This window comes from Trichosurus vulpecula, chromosome 1 (assembly GCF_011100635.1).
Source record: "Trichosurus vulpecula isolate mTriVul1 chromosome 1, mTriVul1.pri, whole genome shotgun sequence".
Classification (NCBI taxonomy): domain Eukaryota; kingdom Metazoa; phylum Chordata; class Mammalia; order Diprotodontia; family Phalangeridae; genus Trichosurus; species Trichosurus vulpecula.
The window spans coordinates 519,488,529-519,513,406 of NC_050573.1; the positions used below are offsets into that span (position 1 = coordinate 519,488,529).

Genomic DNA, 24,878 nt, shown 5'->3' on the forward strand with positions numbered 1-24,878 from the left:
TAGGCTGCACCTCTTATATGGCTACATTTAACTGAAAGCTGGGGGTTTGTAATGTCTTTTGGGTTTTGGGGGGGAGGGGGGGAAGGTGCCAGAAATCTACTTTCCTTGCCCTCCCCATCTTCTGCCACCCGACTGTGGCCAGACTTTCCGTATGCTAAGTCCCAGATGGCTCAAATGCTCTGGGTCAGCCTGTTCCCCGGAGGGTAAACACCCTGAATTAAGTCTTTTCTGTTTGTTGATTCCCACTAAAATAGCATCCTCGATCCAGCTGTCGTTGGCCACCCATTTTCTCCATGAGTTAAGAAATGAAAGGAAAATTTTTCATTCACTTGAACTTCAACCAGGCTGAACTATTATCCTTTTGTTCTATACCCTGTTTTTAATCCAAGTCAAAACACTGAGCCAAATCAGTGCAAATTGGGGTATAAATTTTTTAACAAAGATGACTGGTACTTTTTTTCTGAGAGAAATGATCATTGTCATCTGAAGACTGTGGGCTGTTTAAATACTTTGGAGCTAGCATTTTGGACCTGCTATTACTGCAGACTGTAATATACTACTTAACTGATATTTAAAATGCATGAATCAGCAGCAGAGGCTGGGAATCAGATATTTTCCTTTTTCACAAAAAATGGTACCCTCATCAGCATAATCCCATGCCAGAGAACAGCATGTATTGAGGCATCATGTTGTAATAAACAGAGTGGGAGATGACTACCAGCTGTGCCACCGGTGAGATGTATGACCTTGGTTATTTCATTTAACTCACTATTCCCAAACTTTTCAAATAGGAAGACCTCTTTTTTATTTTTTTAACATAAAATACAATTCTGGGGAATCCTTCTTCCCCACAGTGGTTGTGCTGTTTAGATCTGTTGACTAAGAAAATACATAAAGATGACTATTCCATAAATCATTGTTGTATCTTATATACATTTGAAAATGAGTAGAGTTATCCCTTCTGCATTGTGACTTTCCCCGTAGTGGTTTTGATATGTCGTGGGCTGGCGTACGAAATTAAATGGGAATTTTGGGGGAGTTTTGTGGAAGCCACAGGGAACACGTGAAGGCCAGATGATAGAAAAAGTTTAGAAACTCAGAAAAGCATAAAATATATGTATGGTATTGTATAATACCAACCCAAATTCTACAATAAGGTACTGTAAACACCCCATAAAAGAAAAAGAAAAAATTCAAACTTCTTCTGTGGTATGAAGGGAGGGCCAAAAAATTTTATGTGGATTTTCCAGATCTTGGGGGCACTGAGTCCCTAACCTTGCAATGTGGAAGGGATAACTGTAATACATATATACAATAATACATGTGTGAGGTGTATTACTTATTTAGTCTATAGAAGGTATGCTTCCTTATGGATTTGCATATTTGGGGCAGCTAGGTGGTGCAGTGAATAGAATGCCGGGCCTAGAGTCAAGGAGACTCATCTTCCTGAGTTCAAATCTGCCCTCAGATACTTACTAGCTGTATGATCCTGGGCAAATCACTTAACCCTGTTTGCCTCAGTTTCCTCATCTGTAAAATGAGCTGGAGAAGGAAATGGCACAAACCACTCCAGTATCTTTGCCAAGAAAACCCCAAATAGGGTCACATGACTGAATAATACTAACAAATAGGTTTCCCTTGCAATATTCCTGTGACAGGCCCTTCTAGGGGTATATCTCCCACAGGTTGAAAACCACTAAGGAATGTCAGTTAATATCCTTAGATTTCATTTTATGAAGAGGCTGGACAAGGTGACCTCCAGGGTCCCTCCAACTCTAAATCTTGATTGCAAGATATTGGCTTAATTTCTCTGGGATTCAGTTTCCTTATCTGTAAAACAGAGCATCAGGATAAATGATCTTTTAAGTTCCCTTCCAGGTGCCTTCCTATGAAGACAGAACTTTCTGAAATACCTGCTCAGAGATCCTCTTTTCTTGCATTCATTCATTCAACTAATATATGTTGAGTATCTACCCTGTGCAAGACAGTCAGTGAATAAGCATTTATTAAGCTCCTGCTGTGTACTAGGGACTGTGATGCAGTGGGGATACAAAGAAAGACAAAACATAGTCCCTACTCTCACAGAGCTCACTATCTAATGGGAGAAGCAACATGCAAATGATCATGTGCAAATAAGCTATATACAAGAGAAATTGGAGATGATCAACAGAGGGAAGGGGCTTCCTGTAAAAAGTTAGCTGGGACTTAAAGAAAGTCAGGGAATACAGGAGGCAGAGATGAGGATGGAGAGAATTCCAGGCACTGAGGACAGCAAGAGAGAATGCCCAAAAGTCAGGAAAAAGGAAGTGTCTTGTGTAGGGAACATTAAGAAAGCCTGGATCGCTGGATAGAAGACTGTATGGGGGTGAGTAAGGTATGAGAAGACTGGAAAGGTCGGAGGGGGCCAGGTTGTGAAGGGCTTTGAATACCAAATAGAGGATTGTATATTTAATCCTGGAGGTGATAATGTACCACTGGAGTTTATTAATAGAGGGATGACACGGGCAGGCCTGCACTTTAGGAAGATTAATTTGTCAGTAGCGTGGAAGATGGAACCAAAAGGCTATTGTGATAGCCTAGGCACAAGGTAATGAGGCCTGCACGAAGGCAGTGACTCTGTCAAAGCAGAGAAGAGAATGTTGACAAGATATGTTAGGAAGGAGATTGAGCGATTGAGGACGACACCTAAGTTGTGAGCTTCAGTAACTGGGAGAATAGTGGTACCCTCACTGGTAATAGAGAAGTTTGGAGGAAAGATGAGTTCAGTTTTGTACACAGAGAGTTTAAGTTGTCTATGGGAAATACCATTTGAGACTTCTCTTAGGCAGTTGGAGATGAGAGTCTGGAGGTTAAGAGGGAGGATAGGGTGGGATACATAGATCCAAGAATCATCATCATAGTAATAAAAATTGAATCCACGAGAGCTTGTGAGATCACCAAAAGTATAAAGTATAAAGAAGGAAGTGGGCCCAGGACAGAGCCTTGGAGGATGATGACCTTGGTTATTGGGCATGACCTGGATGACAGGAGATCCAGCAAAGGAAAAGGAAAAGGAGCGCTCCGACAGTAAGAGAAGAACCAGAATAGACTAGTGTAATGGAAATCTAGAGAGAAGAGAATATCAGGGAGAAGAGGGAAATTGAAAGTTTCAGAGGTTGCAGAGAGGATGAACACTGGAGGAAAAAAAAGGTCATTCAGTTAAGATGTCATTGGTAACTTTGGAAAGAAGAGTTTTGATTGATTAACAAGGTTGACTGGAAGCCAGATAGGCCAGAGTTGAGAAGAGAATGAGAGTAAAGAAAGTGGACACGTGTAATAGACGGCCTTCTCAAAGAGTTTAGCCACAAAAAGGAGGAGAGATATGAAATGATAGCTAGTGGGAATGAATGGATCAACTGAAGGTTTTTTGAGCATAGGCGAGACACAGATATGTTTGTAAGCTGTGGGGAGTAGACAGGAGAGATTGAAGATAAATGAGATAGTTGGAATGATAGAGGAGGCAAGGTGTGGGAGAAGATGGGATGGAATGAGATTGCTTATGTAGGTAAAGTGGTTAGCCTTGGTAAGGAGTAAGGCCCTGTCTTCATTTGAGACAGAGGTGAAGGAGAAGATAGAGGCTGAAAGAATCTGGATGATGTAAAATGAGGAGGAAGGGAAAGGAGAGAGCTCTCAGTGAACGACCTTAATTTTTTCAGTAAAATATCAAGCAAGGTTCTCAGCTGAGAAGGTGGGAGGAAAGGGAGCCATGGGAGGATTAAGGACAGATGAAAAGGTTTGTAAGAACTGCTGTGGTGAGTGAGATAGTGAGTTACTTAGGCATGGGTAAAAAGGATTGCCTTGTCTCAGTGAGGCCCTAATTGAGAATATGTAACATAAATTTGTAGTGGACTCAAGAAACAAGATTTTGTGATTTTCTTGAGCTTTATTCAGCATCATATGAGTAGGAGCAAAAACAGTTGATGGTGGGAAAAACTCATTTGGCAGGCCTGTCCTAGGTGCTTTCAGGAAAACAAGGATGGATAAGACACACACACACACACACACACACACACATGTGTGTGTGTGTGTGTGTGTGTGTGTGTGTGTGTGTGTGTGTGTGTATACTCTTCCCTTAAGGAGTTTTTACTCTAAAGAAAAGATCAGCCTATAGGAAATTTTCATAAAAATATATGTGTATTTATTTTTTAAATTATGATGAAAATGTGTGCTAAGTGCCATAAATGAGGTATAGAATGTAACAGGAATTTAGACAAGAGAGAAATTATTTCTGGCCATAGAGAATCAAGAAAGGATTTGGAGATAGTAAAATTTGAGGTGACTGTGGAGGATAGGTATGATTTTGACAACTCAAAAAAGGAAAGGAAGCTTGAGTGCATTTCAGTCAGAGGGAACTATTTAAGAGATATGTTTAGGGAATATAGTCAGTCCAATTTGGCTGGAGCATAGAGAAATTATTAAGCTTCAGTGGGAGATAAGTCTGCAAAATTATGTTGGTACAAGATTGGATAATGCCTTGACTGTCGGGTGGAGGAGTATAGATATCATCCAACAGGCAATGGGAAATCTAAAACTGTTAATAAGGTGTAGGTTTGAATATTTTTTCCTTGCTCCAAAACCTGAAAATGGCTTCCCTATTATGGATAATATAAATATAGTCTCATTATTCTGGCATTTAGGACCCTCTAAACTCTACTTTTCCAGGCTTATTCACATTATTTCTTTATGCACTCTAAATTCTAGCCCCAAAGTGCTACTGGCTGGTTCTCTAACTTAAGATGCCTGACATCCCTGGCCACTTTGCATCTGCACCAGCTGCTCCCAATGCCTAGCATACACTTCTCGTCTCTGTCATTCAGAATACTTCTCTTCCTTTAGGGATTAGCTCAGGTGCTGGTTCCACCATAAAGCTTTCCCCAATTTGCGCAAGTCTCCTCAATTTTTCCTAGAGCACACTTTGCAGATTTCTCCTTTGACCTCATCATTTCCTGCCCCCAAATGGAATGTAAATGGCTTGAAGTCATGTGTCCTGCTATTTAACTTTGTATCCCTGGTGCCTTTTATGTAATAGGCACTTAATAAATGGTTTTTTTTAATTGAATCAAAGGTTTTTCTGCAGGGAAATGATATTAGATTTTGTGTTCAAGGAAGGTTAACATAACAGAGGATTGTGAAGTAGTTGATGGATGAGGGACTGGAAGACGGAGTAGTATTTTGTAATGTTATTAATAAGGTACAAAGAATTTGTTTAAAGCCGATAGTCTAAAATATGGAGAAATACTCATCTGAGCTCAACACCAATCAGACAATCAATATTCCTTAATTGTTTATTAAACTCTCAGCACTGGGAAAGTTACAGGATGACACAAAAGGAGAATAAATCCAGTGATTCCTGCTGTCAAGGGGATGACCTAAAGAGCTCCCCAGTCGACCAGTCAATAAACATTTATTAAGTGCCTACCCAGTTTATCCAGGGACAGAAGAATAATGAATAAGAAACTCAACAAGACAAGACAATATAATTTGGTGCTAAAATTGTGTGGTAGAAACCATAAGTACTCCTTGGGTCTGGGACATCCAGAAGTGCCCAGAATCCAAATTGTTAAGCTCAAGTGGTACCTACCAATTAATGCCTTAGGTCTGCGTGGATGGTGTTACTTACTTTAGAAAAATGTGTGTGTTCTGCCTGCAGACATGGGACCCGTTGTGCTGGGGAAGTGGCAGCTGCAGCAAACAACTCACACTGCACAGTAGGGATTGCATTCAACGCCAAGATTGGAGGTATGTGAAACAGACTTGGATCAGCAGAGAAAGCAAACCCAAGTACCTTTTTTTTTTTTTTTTTTTTTTTTTTTGCTGAGAGGCATTCAACAAGATTTTTGAACAGAGGTAGAAATGTGTTTGCATAACAGTCTTCAGCTGTTGCCAAGGATAAAATGGTCCTGATATGTGTGTGGTTAAAAGCAATTATAGCCTTCAGGGGTGGTCACTCAGAAACTTGTCTCTGTAATTGGCATAGGGATTGTCAGCGCCCTCTGTGGAGGTAGTAACCTTGACCTTGCAGTGCTGAAACATTACATCTGGTGCTTGGGTGGGAAGTATCAATAATAAACACACCGGGCAGTTGCCTCTCGGTGGAAAGATTCAGTTTGGAAAAATCTATCAAACAAGAGGAGTATTTAATTGGTCCTTCTGCTCCAACTTTACAGAGATGTCCATTTATTTTCAACACTAGGATCCCAACAAACTAATACTGTAAAATATTTGTGAATTATTCGAGATGCCCAATGTTGTGGGTTTGTTTAAATATTTTAAACCTGGGCAAGTCACTTAACCCTGTTTGCCTCAGTTTCCTTATCTGTAAAATGAGCTGGAGAAGGAAATGCAAACCACTCCAATACCTTTGCCAAGAAGACCCCAGATAGGGTCACCCAGAGTCACCCAGAGTCAGGACTGAACAACCGCAAACAAAATGCCACATTGGCCCATGTATAGCCCATATCTCTTAAATGACATCTATTTGAGAATAATTTGTTTGTGTCAATATTTCAAGGACCAGTGATTTTGTACTTAGGGTACTTTCTTTTAGCAAGGCAGGTCAGCTTACCTGTTTATAATTTAAAGCCTTAGAGAGTTGCCTGAAACTCAGAATGGTGAAATGACTTGCCCCGTAGTCATATAGGTATTAAGTATTAAAGGCAGGATTTGAACCCAGGTTTTTTTTAAATTCTAAATCTAGCTCTCTTTCCTCTGCACCCTGCTGAATTCTCCATATAGGGATGTCCTGAAGGAAGAAAAAAAAAGAAATATGCAAAATTACAACAACAATAAATGATAACTTATTAGAGAGAAACCTATGCATTTTCTAGGAATCAAAAATTGTTTTTAGCCTGCAATAACATGACAGCTCGCTTCTATATAACATTTTAAGGTTTTGAGAAGTACTTTCTCAAACAACCTTGTGAGTCAGGCATTAAAATATGATTTTCATTTCATAGATAAGTAAACTGAGACTCTAAGATATTATATGATTATTCCATGGTCAGAGAGATAGGAAGCATCTGAGTTGGAATTTGAATCTAGCTCTGCTTACTCCAACCCACTTTCCACATTGATACACTGACACCAAAATGTTGTGACGTCCTAATAAATAGAAGGAAAATAAGAAGAGAGGAATCTTTAAGAATGGCAAAAAACTTGGAAATTTGTTTTCTTCTTAACTGAAGAGGATCCCAACAGAGATGGGTTACTCTTTCTTGCCCTTCTTTTCTCACTTTCCCTTCCTCTTGCACATTATTGCTTAATTCCTAGAAGAGCTCCTCCCTCTGTTTTAAAGCTATGAATTTCCCCAAACTAGAATCTCCATGGAACCAGCCCTGCCTATTTTTCCATTCTGTGTCATTGAACTCCATGGACCTCTATCTCTGCAGCTGTTAAAATTGCAACACTAGGATCATCTGTCTACAACAGTCAACAAACATGTACCAGGCATTGTACTAAGTTCTAGGAATACAAAAAAAGGGCAAAAACCAGCCCTGACTTTCAGGGAAATCACATTATAAGTGGGGAGACACATAAATGACCAGTACATACAATATAAGTACAGAGCAGATGGTAGGTGATGTCAGAGAAGAAGGTATTAGCAGCTGGTAGAACTGGCAAAGGCCTCCTGTCGAGGCTGGGACTTGAGTCTTCAAGGAAGCCAAGATAAAAAGAGATGAAGGTGAAGAGAGAGAACATTTTAGGCTGGGGTACACAGCCAACTCAAAGGCATGGAGATGAGAAAATGAGTGTCATGTATGAAGAATAGCAATTAGGTCAATGTAATTGGGTGGTAGAACGTACAGAGGGGAATAATGTGCAAAAAGCCTAGAAAGGTGGGAATGGGCCAGGTTGGGAAGAGCAATCCCTAAAGAGGTGAAAGGGAACCATTAGAGCTTATTGAATAATGACCAGACCTAAGCTTTAGGAAATCACTTTGGCAGCTAAGTAGAGGAGAAATTGCAGTGAGGAGACACTTGAGACAAGGAAAACCAATCTGAAGGCTGCTAGAAATGTACAGTGATGGGAGCCTGAATCAGGCTGTCTTTAAGAGTGGAGAGAAGGTGACATCTGAGAACATTTTGTAAAGGAAGAAACTACGAGCTTTGACACTGGATAGAATATGTGCGATGAGTGGAACTGAGCAGTCAAGGGTGATCCAAAATAGTGAGCCTGGGTAAATGGGAGGATGGTGGTACTCTCAACAATAATAGGGAAGTTGGGAAGGGGAAAGTTTTTGAGGAAAAGATAATGAGTTTTGTTTTGGACATGTTGAGTTAGAAAAGCCTATGTAGGACTGGAGCTCAGGAGAGATATGAGGGCTGGACATACAGATATCGGACTTATTTGCATAAAGGTGATAAGCATGAAGCTTAAACTCCTGTCTCTGGACAGGAGCTTCCTGGGATCTCTTTTCAATATCCAGGCTTGGGGCTTTGAGGGAAAGGGGAAGGCCAATGGAACATTCAGTAAAATTCCCTTCTTTAGGCAGGTGGTACAAATCAGAGAAATATGCCTTGCTTAGTTGTGCTACTTTCATAGAGCAGCTGTGGCCACCAGGGAAGTTGGTGCAGCTACTCTTGCTTCTCATGGAGATTGTCAAGACTTTAAGGTTCAAAGGCCCATAGCTAGAGCTAGAGGGTACCTTAGAGGACATCTAATACAACCTCTTCGCTTTCCAAATAAGGAAACTGAGTGCCAGGGAGATTAAGTAACTCACCTCAACTTTATACCGATGATAAGTGCAAGAGCCTGGATTTGAACCTGGGTCCTCTGGCTCCAAATCTAATACCCTTTGTATTGCACCAGCCTAAGCTGTGTTAGGACAGCCAAGTAGTGTAATGGATAGAATGCTGGGCCTGGAGTCAGGTGTTTCAACAATCCAGCTAGCAGCTGCTGTGGGGGGTGTAAAACAACAACCAGCCCAGGTTTTGTTAATCTGCTTTACTAAGGAAAGCAATGTTAAGGGATTAACAATCTCAATTTAATCCAGCATACAAATATCATTCACTTAGTTCAGGGGGAAAAGCCAGCACCCTAAACTTCAGAGCAAATAAAAACAAATTACAAACATCAACAGACCAAATACAACTCATAGTTACCAGGAGAACCATGAACATCTGATTTCAGCTGGAAGGCCCTTATAGCAGCTCCCCAGAGTCCTGCGCCTCCAGGAGTGAGAGCCTTAAGCAAGTAACTCTGTCTTCTCTTTTTATACAGTTTCAGATGTCAGCAAACGTCATCTGAGTGACCAGAACTTAGGCTCTTACTATTGGCTCTGGAGTTACCACCTCCCTTCATTGGCCCCACCTGGAACCCCACCTTAGTTACCAATTCACACCCACATAGGCTTAGCACCTAATACATAGGGGTTTGGGGCCTGGGGTTTAGCACCTCATAAGGTTCAATCAAAGACACCCAACTTAATTGATATTACATCAGGGAGACTCATCTTCATGAGATCAAATCTGGCCTCAGACACTTAACGTTGTTTGCCTCAGTTTTCTCATTTACAAAATGCTTTGGAGAAGGAAATGACAGTATCTTTGCCAAGAAAAACCCTAATGGGGTCACAGTCAGACATGACTGAAATGATTGAATAAGCTGTATTAATTAATGCTAATAAAAGCCTGATTTAGACTTCACATAGGTTTTCTGCAAGTCAAATTTGGAGAAGAATATGCTCTAGATTTGGACCGATGTGTATATGGATAGCTTATTGGAAGCACTCAACCAAATCAATATAATTTAGTGTGAAATGGGTTATTGTTTTGTTTTTTAGTGGTGAGTATTAATTTTTCTGAAGGTCTGTGAGCTGAAGAGACTAAGGAATTCAAATAAAATGGCACCAGCAATAAATCAATAAAATATGAAGAGAAACATGGGAAAAAATAATATAAAAAATAATGTAGCTAGTTACCTATGGCCTAGCCTAAGGTACTGTAACACAGAGGAGCACCCTGGGAGTGGAGGGGTGTGATACGTGTGTGATAAGAACAGTTATGTCATATAAGTTACACCAAGTCCCATGATTCTAATTCATTTTGGGGTGTCAGAAGGCAAATAGTCAGAGGCAAGGGCATTGACACAGAGGTATTCCATGAGGAGATAAATAAATGTTAGCCAAAGGTCAGGTGCACACCCCACACACCCTGAGCCCCGCAACTCTCACACATACACACATATATACTTCTCCAGTTCAACCAAAGAGGCACATATCAGGTCAATGAAAACAGTCTGTACACAGCTGCTCTTCCAGGAAAAGCTCGTGCTTCATAAACATGGGCTTCTTGTTTGCTGATCCTTCCCTTGGCTGATCCAGTCTCACTCAGGGCTTTGTGGTCTGGCATCACTACAGAGTGGTATATTAGGACTGCTAATCTACACGATGCACTTCTGGAAGTGGGGAAAGAATCTCCTTCAATGTGAGCAAGTACGAGATCTCCTTTAGAAGTCCTTTTGACAGCCATTGGTCCCTACCCTCCTGTAACTAGATGGCAAAGTCGATAGAGTACTTACAGTCAGGAAGATCTGAGATCAAATCTTACTTCGGAACCTTATTATCGGTACACCTAGTCTCAGTTTCCTTATCTGTAAAATGGGGAGGATAAAATCACCTTTACCTCACAAGGTTGTTGTGGGGACCAGATGAGAGAAGATGTAGAATGCTTTGTAAATTTTAAAGTATTCTGTAAATGTTAGCTCTTGTTATATATGTGGAAATGGTATGTATTATGAAATTAATAAGAATAATGGTAGATGGAGGGCTCTGAAGAATAAGATCCTAGATCCAGAGGACCTCAGGGGCCATAAAGTTCAAACGTTGCATTATGTCGAGAAGGAAACTGAGTCACAGAGGCTAAGTGATTTGACCACCATGTTCACAAATGTCTGAAGCAGGATTGGAACCTGGGTCTTCCTGATGACAAGCTCAAAGCTCTATCCGCTTTTCCACATTTCCTCGCAATCATAGAATCTGAGAGTAGGAAGGCACCTAAGGAGCTAATTCATAAATATCGAGGACACTTCTGGGGATTGGACTCATGATGGCAACATGGTAGCCAAAGGATATACTAGCATTCTTTTCTCTTTTTTTTTTGAAGGGGGGAAGGCAGGGCAACTGGGGTTAAATGACTTGCCCAAGGTCACACAGCTAGTAAGTGTGTCAAGTGTCTGAGGTCACATTTGAACTCAGGTCCTCCTGACTCCAGGGCCGGTGCTCTACTCACTGCACCACCCAGCTGCCCCTATCATGTTGCCTTAATAGAATCCTACAGATATTTCCTGGAACACTTTGAAGTCCATTCTTCCTAAACTGTTGGGCTTTCTCTTCCTTATCTATTGGGTACTGCATAATAAGTCATATTTTTTTCCCTAAGGCTTCTGACATTTGTATTTAAGCCACCTTGGTACATGTTAACCCCCTCCCCCATGCCAGGCCTCCATTTCCACATCTGTAAGGAGAGGGTTGGAATAGCTGGCCCTCAGAAGTTCCTTCCAAAACAATAAATCTATGATCCTATGGTCTTTGTGGTATATGATGAATTCTAATCTACTAACCCTTTATCTACTGTATTTCTTTTGAATAAGGCACACACTTCCATTGCCATCTTCCAATCATGTTACAACTCAGAAGGTTTTGGTGATACCTATGAGGTCAAATTTATTTCCCTTGGGTTAGTCTCTGCAATTGACTTCATTACCTAGATTCTCTACATGTGTGGTTGCTAACTGTTCGGTTGTGACCCCATCTGGGGTTTTCTTGGCAAAGATACTGGAGTGGTTTGCCATTTCTTTCTCCAGCTCATTTACAGATGAGGAAACTGAGGCAAACAGAGTTAAGTGACTTGCCCAGGGTCACACAGCTAGCAGAAGTCATAGGCCAGATTTGAATTCAGAAAGATGAGTGTTCCTGACTCCATGCCCGGCGCTCTATCCACCGTGCCACCTAGCTGCTCCTCTCTACGTGTGTAGAAACATCTATGGCCACGAACAATTATTACTATCACTCTTCCAGGATATTATCTCGTATGAGTTTCTGGAGTAGAGAGTTTCTCTCTACTGGTATTTTTCTACCCATTTCATAACTATTGTATCTACCATAATACAATAAGGGTCTTGACCTGTTATTTCAGTGATATAGGGAACTCCTGGAGGAGGAAACTCTTTCCACCTATGCAGATTGACTCCTTTTCTACTACTTATAATCTTAGACAGCAAACTAAAACTCTGAGAGGTTTTGACTTGCCCTGAGTCACGTAGTCAGTATGTGTCAAAGGTAGGTCTTGAACCCAAGTCCTCTGACTCTTATAGCCAGCTATCCACCCAGAATGACATGTTGCCTCACATAATAGAGAAATGGGCAAATTCCTTAGCTCTCCTCCATTTTCATTTTAAAGACCTCTAGATCAGAAGCACAAATATATTCTTATTGACACTTAGGGTCATGCCACCTCTTGTCCCATTCCCTAACATATTTTTTTTAGCATTTTGTTTTTTATTTTATTTTTTTTTCTCAATTACATGTAAACAAAAATTTTTAACATTCACTTTAAAAAAACTTTGAGTTTCAAATTCTCTCTCCATTCTTCTCTTCCCCCCCACTCCAAGAAAGCAAGCAATTTGATAGAGAGTATCCATGTGCAATTACCTAACATCATTTTCTTAACCAACTATTCACCTGACATATTTGTCTTTTGAATCCTATACTGATAATTGGTACCAGTTTTGAAAACATCACCTATGCCCCTAAGTTCTTCTGTTTCTGATCTACCATTTCTTAATATACAGATGTGCTTTTTTTGTTTCTCCTTAGTAGTATCATTTTTTTCCTGCAAAAATCCCTTAAAATGGAAAATTTTTACTAGATACAACTGATAGATTATTGATCATTGCTCTAAATGTACCCAAATCTTGAGAACATCATCACACTCTGAAAGTTTTCAGCTTATTGTTAACCGGTAACTAATAGTGTAAGAGTAGTTTTGTCCTAGGCAGAGGTATGAATGGGTTATCTTCACAGGATGGTATCATCTTTGAAAAATGAAGGGAAACACTGGCAGAGGAAGTGAGAAAATGTATCCCACAAAAGAAGACAAAGGCTTTCCTCTTTTACCGTGGATAGAAACAGGGAAGGAGTAGAAGCTGCTTCATAAGCCATCTAATGAAAAGTTGCCTAATATTGTGCATTCAACTACTTTTGAGGATTCCTCCCCATGCCTTACTATTGGTTCTATTGGAAGATAATAAGATGAATGGCTGACCCAATTACTGTACTCTTCCTTAAAAATATCAACTAAAATAAATTTATGACCAAGACTTACTCATGTTTATGAAAACAAGGACATTCTAAATTGGATGAGTAAAATACACTAACATTAGGTGTGAATATATACATTTCTTTGTAGAAGTTTAGAGGCACCACTATATGGTTGTCTAGATTTTATGGCTTAAGTATTAGCCTGGGCTGGAAGGGACTTTGGATGTCATCTACTCTTATCACCAAATTTTTCATGTGGGTAAATTAATAACCCAAAGAGGTTAAGACCTGCCCATGATCACATAAGAAGTAAGTCATGAAGTTGAGATTTATATTGAAGTTTCCAAAGCCATAATTCTTGCTGGGCTATATTGGTGTCACTCTCTGTTCAAATGCCTTTCATCTTTTGGGGGCTTAATTTTTTTATTTTTGTATTGCTTAAGATCGAGGGTCATTCTGTTTTCCAAAATCAAACTGTGAGAATTCGTGAATTGCCTACCTATGTCTATACCTATATGTGTGTATGTAACAACAATGTGGCTTGCCGTTACTGACTGTGTAAGGCCAACAACACCAGCACACAGAAATGCTGCCAGCACAGATTCTTTGATCTGCTTTTCTAAGGAAAGCAACTTTAAGGGGTTAACAATCTCACTTTAATGAAACGTACATATATTATTCACTTAGTTCATGGGGGAAAGCCAACACCTTGAACTTCAGAGCAAACACAAACAGAAAATATTAACCGATCAAATAACACAAACCAGTAGACAGGCTTCTAGCTTTCTGTCCAACATCTCAGTACATAGTTACCAGGGAAGCACCAACATCTGGGTTTTCAAGCTGGAGGGCTCCTTAACAACAGCTACTCAGAGTCTCATCTGGTCAAATCACACAACACTCTTCCAGTGAGTGAGAGCCCCAAAGAAAATGCTAACTTCCGAGTATATATACCCTTCTTAGGGCTCGAAGGCTTCATACCTAATCAGCAAAAGGGTGTGGGCTTGGGGCTTCATACCTAGTAAGACTTAATCAAAGGCATTTGATTACTTTAGCATTCTCAAAGAGAAAACAGTAAAAAAAAAAAAAAGTCCCACCCTGCTTAACATTACAGTGTATATACACATATTTGTGTGCATATATATGTATATATATATATATATATATATATATGTATATATGTGCATATGTGTATGCTATACCACTCCTCCATCCCACAGGCAATGAAAACTAAAACTTAATGCATGACCCATATGTGGATTAAGCAACATAGAAACTAAATTCAGCTATTCAGTAGATGCTCCAGGTGTTAGCATCCTGACCCTCTGTCTACCTATAGAGGAACCTGGATCTTATCTGGAAAAGCGTATTGAACCAATATAGCCTTTCCATTAGCTGTTGAGGAAACAGACATACTGTACAGGTTTTACCTTTAAAAAAAAAAGTGACAAAGCTAAGTCAGGCAGTCCGAGATCAATCATGTAGGCCAATGAGCTCCTGGGGTCAGTTTTGTCTTCTTTTAGTTAAAAACTTCCCATATTGGGCAGCTAGGTGGCGCAGTGAGTAGAGCACCGGCCCTGGAGTCAGGAGGACCCGAGTTCAAATGTGACATCTGACACATTTACTAGCTGTGTGACCTTGGGCAAGTCACTTAACCCCAATTGCCCTGCCTTCCCCCCTTCAAAAATAATAATAAAAAAAATTCCCCTGTTGTGGGTGAGAAGAATGAAGCTACATCAGGGAAATGCTGGGCTTACCTCAACAGACCTTGCTCGAGTACTGTACCACCAAGAATGCAAACCTTTGTATGTGTTTTTTGTTAATACTTTCTCTCTTCCTTTCCCTTCTTGTGATACAGACATCACTTCTCTCTTGACTGTCCGCAAGGGTCCTTCCTCCCTCCCTCCCTCTCTCCCAGAGGCCTCATATTAGCTGTAATTTATTGCAATTTGCTTGGGCCTCTGAAATCCCAGTTGATTAGTCTTTTGACGAGTCCAGTTCTCTATTGCCGAGAAGATGACATAGGGAAAGTGTACATGTGTGTCTCTGTAGTTTCATTCTCAGTTCAACTGATGGTCAACTTAATTTCTCCTTGCTGTTGACTTGACACTCAGATGGTCTCATTTGGCCTGTTTCCTCCTTTGGGGGTGGCAGGTGGGGTCTTGGTTCCTTGAATTTGATCTCTGGAGTGGCCTCCCCCCCACCTTGTGGGCTCTTCCTTTGACCAGATATCTAAGTGACTCTATTGAGAAACGCATCCCCCCTTTTCCCCACTGTGGTACAAGGCAAGCTGAGTCTCAGTATAGTGTTCTTAGCTTCCTGGACTAAATAGGCCCTCTGAACTCGACATTTTTTTATCTTGTCCTCAGAATAGTTTTAGCCATGTTAGTCTATATTTACTCACATGCCTCCTTTTCCTATCCCTTACTAGGGATGTGCTAGAGCTCAAACCAGAAGCTGGTTGTTAAATTTTCAGTATGAGCATTTATACCAGCAAACACTACACTACTTTTTTTTCAAGAACAAATAATTATTATTTTTTCTCAACAATTAATTAATTAACCATAAATGATTTATTGCTTTGTCGAATGACTTGAGGAAATGTTAATAATGTAAATGAAACTTAAAAGCATATCTCGTATACAATTTTTAAAGGAGAGCTGGTGATAAACATTTGCCAACACACTACTGCCTTAGCCGACCAGCTCTGGGGTTATAGAATCATAGGATTTCAGAATTAGAAACAACTTTAGATGTCCTCCATTCTAATCCATAGTTAAGTAGGTATACTCCCTTTTATAATGTCTCTGACGAATGGCCATGCAGCCTTCTCTTGAAGACCTGCAATAATGTAGAAATCACTGACTCGGAGATGACCCATTCTCATTTTGATTAAGTCTGTTTGAAGATTTAGTATAAGGAAGATCCTCAGGAACCTTGACCCATTATAATTCTGTCCTACTGAGTTTCATTAAACAAATGTCTCCCTCTTTCACATGACATCTCTTTACCCCAGATTCTTGAAGACCACTGTACTATCTCCCTTTGTCCCCAACTTCTCTAGGCCAAGCAGACCCACTTCTGCTCTGGGTTTGGAACGTTAGATTATGCCATCAACGTTGGCTGATGTGCTTGGGTTTTTTTTCCCTTCTTTTTAAAAAAATTCTTTGTTGCAAAAGATGGCTAGGTGGGGATAAGGACAGAGGCAGCTGGGTGGCACATGGAGAGAGCGCTGGACCTACAATCAGGAAGAACTGAGTTGACACCCACCTCAGACCCTTACTAGCTCTGTGATCCTGGGCAAGTCACTTAATGTCTGCCTGCCTCAGTTTCCCCATTTTGCAAATGGGAAAAATGATAGCACCTACCTCCTCAGTTGTTGTAAGGATAAATACAATAATATTTGTAAAATCCTTTGCTATGTAAGTGCTATTATTACATTTAGGAAAGAAGGTAATGTTAAAAAAATAATTTTTTAAAAGTCAACTAAAAGAAAAATGAACTCCAGTCCCTTCAGCTAATCTTTGTATGGAATGATTTCACTCATCCTCCTGAACTCATTAGAGCTTGACATTGACCTTCCAAATGTCTGGTATCCAGAGGTGAATACATGTGGTCTGATCAGATATGGTCTGACTAAAGTAGAAAACAGCAGGGCTGGAACTCTTTTGCTCCAGGCACTATGCTGGTATTAATACAGTCTAAGATCACATAAGATCTCGGACTGCCTTGTTGGATTAGATATTTTTCTGAGCAGCTACCTGGTAAAACAGACATTTTAGACCATTTAATGGTCATATTACAAATCTATAGCAATGGCTCCCAACTCAATATTGCAAGAGGTTTGTAGAGCCATAGGCGGAACTATGAATAAGCAAACATAGCCCTGTTAGAATGTAAGATCCTTAAGGGCAGACTTTTTTTTTTAATTCCTTGAGGTGCTGAGCATAGTACCTGGCACAGAGTTTATTGTTCAATCATTTTCAGTCCTGTCTGACTCTTTGTGACTCCATTTGGGGTTTTCTTAAACAGAGATACTGGAATGGTTTGCCTTTTCCTTCTCTAGCTCATTTTACGGATGAGGAAACTGAGGCAAACAGGGTGAAGTGACTTGCCCAGGGTCGCACAGCTAGGAAGCATCTATTTGAACTCAGGTTTTCCTGACTCAAGGGCCAGCACTATATGCGCTGCACCAGCTAGCTGACCCAGATGGCACAGAGCTTGTTGTTCAATCAATTTCAGTCGTGAACCCACTTGGGGTTTTCTTGGCAAACATACTGGAGCGGTTTGCCGTTTCCTTCTCCAGCTCATTTTACAGATGAGTAACTGAGGCAAACAGGGTTAAGTGACTTGCTGAGGGTCACACTGCTAATAAGAGTCTGAGGTTGGATTTGAACTCAGGCTTTCCTGACTCCAGGGCCAGCACTATATCTGCTGCACCAGCTAGCTGCCACCTAGATGGCACAGAGCAGTTACTTGTTAAATGCTTAATTGATTTCTTCTATAGACTGAATAATTAATATGTATTATCATTTTTTTCAAAAATATGTAGATACAATTTAGTTTAAAAGTGTTAGTGAATTAATAAGTGCTTTTTATCATTAGGTATTTTATCAACCAATATATGCTTATAGTGCAACTGCTACCAAGTGAAGCTCTAAGAAATTTCTTGACATTTAAAAGAGTGCCCCTTGATGAGATTGGAAACCATGTATCTACACAGATAGTGGTTGAATTATCATCTACCTTTTTCTATGACAGTGATAGATTTTGAATATTTAAATCAGAAAATATCTGTTCTCTATTATATGTGGAGCATTATTCAATGAGTTAAATACCAGTACTGTATAATGCAAGGAGCATTGGAGTCAGGAGACTTGTTGTGGGTCGCTAATGTTGCCTCTGACATTTATTAGGTGTTTGATTGAGAGGCAGCATGGAGTAGTAGAAAGGAGGCTGGGTTTGCCATCAGACGACCTTGATTTCAATTCAGATTGGCCAATTAATACTGTATGACCTTGGGTAAGTTACTTAATATTTCTCTGAATCATTTTCCTTAAATAACCTCTTAGGGTCCCAATATATAAATTATGAGAATGAGACTAGATGACACGTCAGGATCCTTCCCACCCCATCTCTATGATCCTTTGCTCTGTGAGCCCTATCTTCAATCACCGTGTCTTCATCTTTTAAAAAAATTATTAAGAATTGAATTATTCCTTAGGGTTGTTGTGAGGAATATACTCTTAAATATGCCCTTGTGATTAGCCTTGTGATTTCCCTGATAGGTGTTATACCTGCACATAAAACTCTTTCAAAGACACCCAAATCTTTTATGTTTTTATGGCCTACACCCCTTGTTCTCCCTCTCTACTCAAAAGTTGTAAGACTCAGATTATTTTAAATAATTTATATAATTAGATTGAGGACAGGCATTTTGAATGCAAGTTACGGAGAGCCTGAATGTACTTACTGTTATTAATTTTACATTTGGATTTTATCAGTTAGGTGGTGAAGTGGATTGAGAGCTGGGCCTGCAGTTAAGATCACCTGAATTGACATCCAGCTTCAGACACTTATCAGATATATGACCCTGGGCAAGTCACTTAATTGCTATCTGCCTCAGTTTCCTTATCTGTAAAATGAGGATAGTAAATGATACCTACCTCCCAAGTTGTTGTGAGGGTCAAAAGAGATATTAGCTGAAAAGTGCTTTGCAAGCTTAAAGCGCTATGGAAATATTATTATTATTATTATTATTATTATTATCATTAGACAAAACTCAATTATATCCTACTGGGTAAACATGATCCTTTAGGAGAGTTAATCTAGAAGATTTTTGAATATGCATGAATCTTCTTCTCCCTCTAATACATATTTTGGAGTCCTAAAGTTATAAATTTAAAGTGGTAAAACTTATTATTGAAGGTGCATCTTTACATGAAAGGCTATGATTAATTCAAATATTTTGGACATATCATTTGATTGAAAAAAATCTATTATATTAATATTATGTAATTATATATAATAATGTTATATTAATTCATTAATATTGGAACATGGTTCTTTTAATGAAAATGAAGTTAAAGCAAATATACCTTACTCTAATATATGACATATTCCCTTAATTTTCTTGCCTTGGTTTCTACTTCTCAAAATGGCATTGATAATAAGTCCTACCTATCCAAGAGGGATATGCTGAAATGGAGATTAATGACTGAACATTCGCCAAATCCTTTGAGATTCTTTGAAGGAAAGTGTTTCATGAAGACAGAGTATTCTTACTAATTACTTTATTAACAAATAAATTGACAATGAAGTCATATTTTAAGATTATGTCAGCCTTCTAGGTTTGGAGGTAGCATGCTATATGAAGGCTTTCCAAATTCTTTGGGAACATTAAGGCGTGAATTCCTAATGCAAAAATATGAACTTGGGTAATGTCACCAAAAAAGAACCAAGGAAAAGAAAACACGTGAGGGTCTCTACTACATGCAGATAAAGAGATATTTGTTTTTTCCTCTTTCAAAGAAAAAGCCAGTCACTTGAACATTTCCCCATGATTTTATGCTTAGGAGCTTGGCATACTATCATGGTTTTCACTTTTACTTTTTTGTATTTCTATCAAAGGAGTGCGAATGCTAGATGGAGATGTAACAGATATGGTTGAAGCAAAATCGGTTGGCTTCAATCCCCAATATGTGGCCATCTACAGTGCTAGTTGGGGTCCAGATGATGATGGCAAGACGGTAGATGGACCCGCTCCTCTAACCCGGCAAGCCTTTGAAACTGGTGTGAGATTGGTAAGTTTTTGTTTATATATCTATTTTCATCACATCTCTTTATAATATTTATAAGCAAAATTTATATATATATATATGTACATATGGATGTATACACATTATATATATGTATATACATATATACACACACCATAGCTTAGCACAATACTGCCTTTTGTATATTGGACCCTCAAATTTTATTTTATACAACATCCCATCCCCCCACACCTATTGTGGGTTAAATTGGTTCATAGGAAAAAGAGACATTTGTTCACTGAGTGGCTGATGAAAGACCATGTCTTTGGGATCCAAGAATTCTCATATGCCCCCTTTCCTTTAGTGGGAATTATGTTAATGTTTACTTCACTGCATTTTTTCAATTTTTTCTACTGTAAAACTATCCTCACACAATTATTTTTACAATTACAATAATCACAGTGATTCCCCAGGGGATAAAATAGTCAGCTAAAGAAATGGTAACATGATCCAGGATTTGGTAGAGAAAAGTAGAGTATCCATTATACTTTGGAGTCAAGTTATGTTTGTCACCCTAGTCTACATATGAAGCAAGAACTCTAAGAAGTCCTTCCACAGGAATGGGAATAATGGAGAGGTTAGATCAAATGATCTCCAGGGTTTTCAAACAGAAAACTGTATCCACCCCGATCTGGGGTGAAGAACTCCAACCTTTGGAGGGAGAAGTGTTAGCAATAAAATAAATCCCAATACTTTACTGTTTCTGATTGAGGATCTATGCTAAGACTCTCTGATAGGACTCCAGTTTCTTTCTTTAACCCAAGTCAACACTACATTCCTTTGAAAAAAGAATTATTGCTACAGTTCATTTTTACACCACTTACATTTCTCAAGCCCAACCTCAGAAATTTACTAGCTGTGTGGCCTAATTTTCTCACCAATAAAATGGAAATAATCATAGCACCTACCTCCCAGGGTTGTTGTTGGGATCAAATAAGATAATTATAAAGTGCTTAGGGCAGTGCCTGGCACATAGAAGCACCATATAAATGCTAGCTACCATCATCATCATCACACCATCTTTAGTATTGTATTTTTATTGCTGTATCCATGTGCCTTGTTTTTCAGTCATTTTACAGTGGTCAGTATTTGGGGGTGAATATCAGGTGTGGCTTGTCTAATTTGGTTACTGGCTAATGGAGATGAAGTGGTATGATGCTGATAGTCCCATGACCTGGGAATTCTGCTTTTTCCTCTGGATAACAAGTTATAATGGTATAGAAAGCACTCTCACAGGTCAGGCAAACATTTGTGGACACACGGTCATGCTGATCCGTATCTCCCTGCTTTTACTCGGTAACGCACGTACATCCTAATGATAATTGTCAAATCACTAAACATGCCGGCACCACTCCGCAGGGTTATTTTGAGGAAAACCCTCTTAAATTTGAGCAACGATAATGATACAAGGTAGAAATAGGGTGATGGGATGGCTCTTTTGGCTGAATTGTTCCTTTTTGTTCTCTTTCTTAGTTTCTAGGGATGGTTCTTGGGGAAAGGGATATGTACACATAAGTATATAAATACATGCATACATATATACACACATATATACACATGTATGTCCATATATGGAGAGGTTAGGTTGCACAGTGGGTAGAGCACTGAGCCGGAAGTCAGGAGGACTCATCTCCCTGAGTTCAAATCTGGCCTCGGATACTTACTAGCTGTGTGCCCTGGGCACTCTTTTTGCCTCAGTTTCCTCGTCCGTAAAATGAGCTAGAGAAGGAAATGGCAAACCACTCCAGTCTTTCTGCCAAGAAAGCCCCAAATGGGGTCATGAAGAGGAGGATACTACTGAAAAACAACTGACTGTATGAACCCTATGAGGCATTGTGATGTTATGAATCGAACCAAAGGAGCCCAAACCCTAGGGTTCTAGTCATTGGCTATGCCATCAACTTGCTGTGTCACTTCAGGTCAGTCATTTAAACTTTCTAGGCCTCATTCTCTTCATTTTCCAGGGGTGAGGAGGGAAGGAGGACTTGACGATTTCTAAAGACCCTTTTCATTTTAAAGTTCTGCAGTTCTGTTTAACTCTGGGCCAATCTTTATTTTTCTAGATATAAAGGAGGCATCATATATTGGACTAAATGTTAAGTTTGGTGTCCGGGACAGCTTGGGTTTCAAACCCACCTATGACACTGACAAGACACTTACCTGACACTAGACAAGTTGTTTAATCTCTACGTGCCTCAAGCAACTCTCTTATGGACACTTATGGAATTTCTACGAAGCAGGTTGCAATCTGCCTCAGTGGAGGGGGTTCCCCCTTGTTCACATAGAGCGTTTGTGGATGTATAAGTTATACTAGCAAAACAAAGTGTTTAAACTTAGCTCTGCCGCCTTTCTCTTGCCAAGTGTAAATATGCTCCTGGGGGATTTATTTACTGTCTACTGAGAGGAGATAAGTTTATACAATCAGCTGGGATTCTGAGTGGGGGGATTCATAAGAATGTGCGGATGAAACCAGTCACTGAAATGACAATATGGAAAAAAATAGTACAGCTTGTCTCCACCCTTGTCAGGTGAATTGTTATGTCTGTGTCATTAGAAAGCCTCAAGCAAAAATACGGCAATAGTTACTACCGTCTTCTGGTGATACTGCTTGGGACTGGAGTAAATAGTGAATGTATTTGTTCTATAGTATTTTCTGACCAAAAGATATTTTGGTAGGTTTTTTCTTTCTTTCTTTCTTTCTTTCTTTCTTTCTTTCTTTCTTTCTTTCTTTCTTTCTTTCTTTCTTTCTTTCTTTCTTTCCTTCTTTCTTTCTTCTTTCTTTCTTTCCTTCTTTCTTTCCTTCCTTCTCATCCTTCTTTCTTTCTTTCATTCTTTCTTTCTGTTCTTCTTTCTTTCTTTCTTTCTTCTTTCTTTCTTCTTTCCTTCCTTCCTTTCCTTCCTTCTTCCCTTCTTTCTTTCTTTCTTTCTTTCTTTCTTTTCTTTCTTTCTTTTTCTTTCTTTCTTTCCTTCTTTCTTTCCTTCCTCCTTCCTTCCTTCCTTCCTTCCTTCCTTCCTTCCTTCCTTCCTTCTTCTGTCCTTTCTTTCTTTCCTTCCTTCCTTCCTTCCTTCTTCCATTCTTTCTTTCTTTCTTTCTTTCTTTCTTTCTTTCTTTCTTTCTTTCTTTCTTTCTTTCTTTCTTTCTTTCTTTCCTTCTTTCTTTCCTTCCTTCCTTCCTTCCTTCTTCTGTCCTTTCTTTCTTTCCTTCTTTCTTTCCTTCCTTCTTCCATTCTTTCTTTCTTTCTTTCTTTCTTTCTTTCTTTCTTTCTTTCTTTCTTTCTTTCTTTCTTTCTTTCTTTCTTTCCTTCTTTCTTTTTTATATGGAAGCCTCACCCCACAGAGAATCACATTGGGCAAAAGTCATGGGACATGCTTCTGGAAAGGTGGCATCCAGTTCCTCCTCCTCCTCCTCTCCCCCAGGTGTTTCTTTCTTCTTTAAGAGAATCACTTTTCTTCTTATTTCAATTTGTAGCTGTCTTCGAGTCCTTCTAAAGCATGAGATCATGTTTAAATTGTTAACTAGACTCTCATTCTTGGGGTTACCTTAACAGCAAATGATTGTAATTTTAGATTACATGGTTATTGTTAGCCTAGCCATTGGATTGCAAAACATTATTCTTTCTGTAGGTGCTATGGAAGGGCTGAGTAATTTAAGTTAAAGCAGTGCAAATATTTATATATTTCTAACCTTTTTTATAATCAGATAATAGACTCATAACATTTTAATTAATAATAGCCCACCTGGTAAAGATTTACCTTCGGCAACATGTTTTAACACTTCAAATTTAAATATTTAGGACCCTAAAGGATATTATTGGGATGAAAGAGTTCATATACTAGGTGAAAATCTGCTTAATTTACTGCCCAGGAAGATCATGTTCCCCTAGCCAAATGTGATTAGGTGTTTTGCCAAATACTCACAAAAATCAAAGCTTAAAATAAACAAACAAAAGACCTTCCAGACCCTCCATAAACTGGGTTTGAAATTTTTGCCCAAAATGTCAACATGTAAATGATACTCTCAGTTTTTCAACTAGAGGAGAGGGGGGAAATGGTTTCAGGTCCTATAGGACTCACCAAGACTGAAGATGATTTTCCCCTTCACAGATTTTTTAATCACATTTTTGCCTAGATGTCTCCAATGCATGATTCTTGCTCTCTTCATAAACCATAGCTTGAAAACTGGAAGGAACCTGAAAGACCATGGAGTCCAATACCTTCATTTTACAGCTAAGGAAACCTTTACAGAAAGGTGAAATCTCTTGTCCAGGGTCATGCAGGTTATAAAAGTAGCAGAGCTGGAAATCTAATCAAGGACTTGTTGCTACAAATCTACTTTGACTGCACCATCCCACGTATGTAAATGTATTTCCATCCGAATTGCATCATAAACTTGAGAACAGGGTCTGTTTTGTATACATATTTATATCCCAGTACCTACAAGTGTCTGGAATACAGACGATGAAGTGTTTGTTGAATCAAATTAGTAGCGTGACATAAAAAGCACATCAGCCTAGGGCAGATTCAGAGCCAGCAATAACTAACATCTTAGGTTTAACCCATAAAAACCTGTTGTAGTTATTTGAGCAGAAAGGTCCCCATTGGATTCCCTAAAGTCATATTTTTGCCAGAAGAAGATTGTTCATGAGTCTTTAAAGTATCTTTTCCAGATTTTTCCCCCAACTATAGCATATTTCCTGGCTTCGTTTGACCAAGGGACTAAACAGTCAAGTGTTCTCTGAATGCCTTTTTTGTAAATAGTCACG

General features: G+C 39.3%; 1 protein-coding gene across 1 annotated transcript in view; it reads left to right on the plus strand.

The window, feature by feature from the left end:
- PCSK5 (proprotein convertase subtilisin/kexin type 5) overlaps positions 1–24,878 on the plus strand; it is a 618,746-nt gene that overhangs the window by 220,089 nt on the left and 373,779 nt on the right. Inside the window, 2 exon segments of the mRNA XM_036741047.1 lie at positions 5,690–5,778; positions 19,928–20,100. Coding sequence (XP_036596942.1) covers positions 5,690–5,778; positions 19,928–20,100 — 262 coding nt within the window.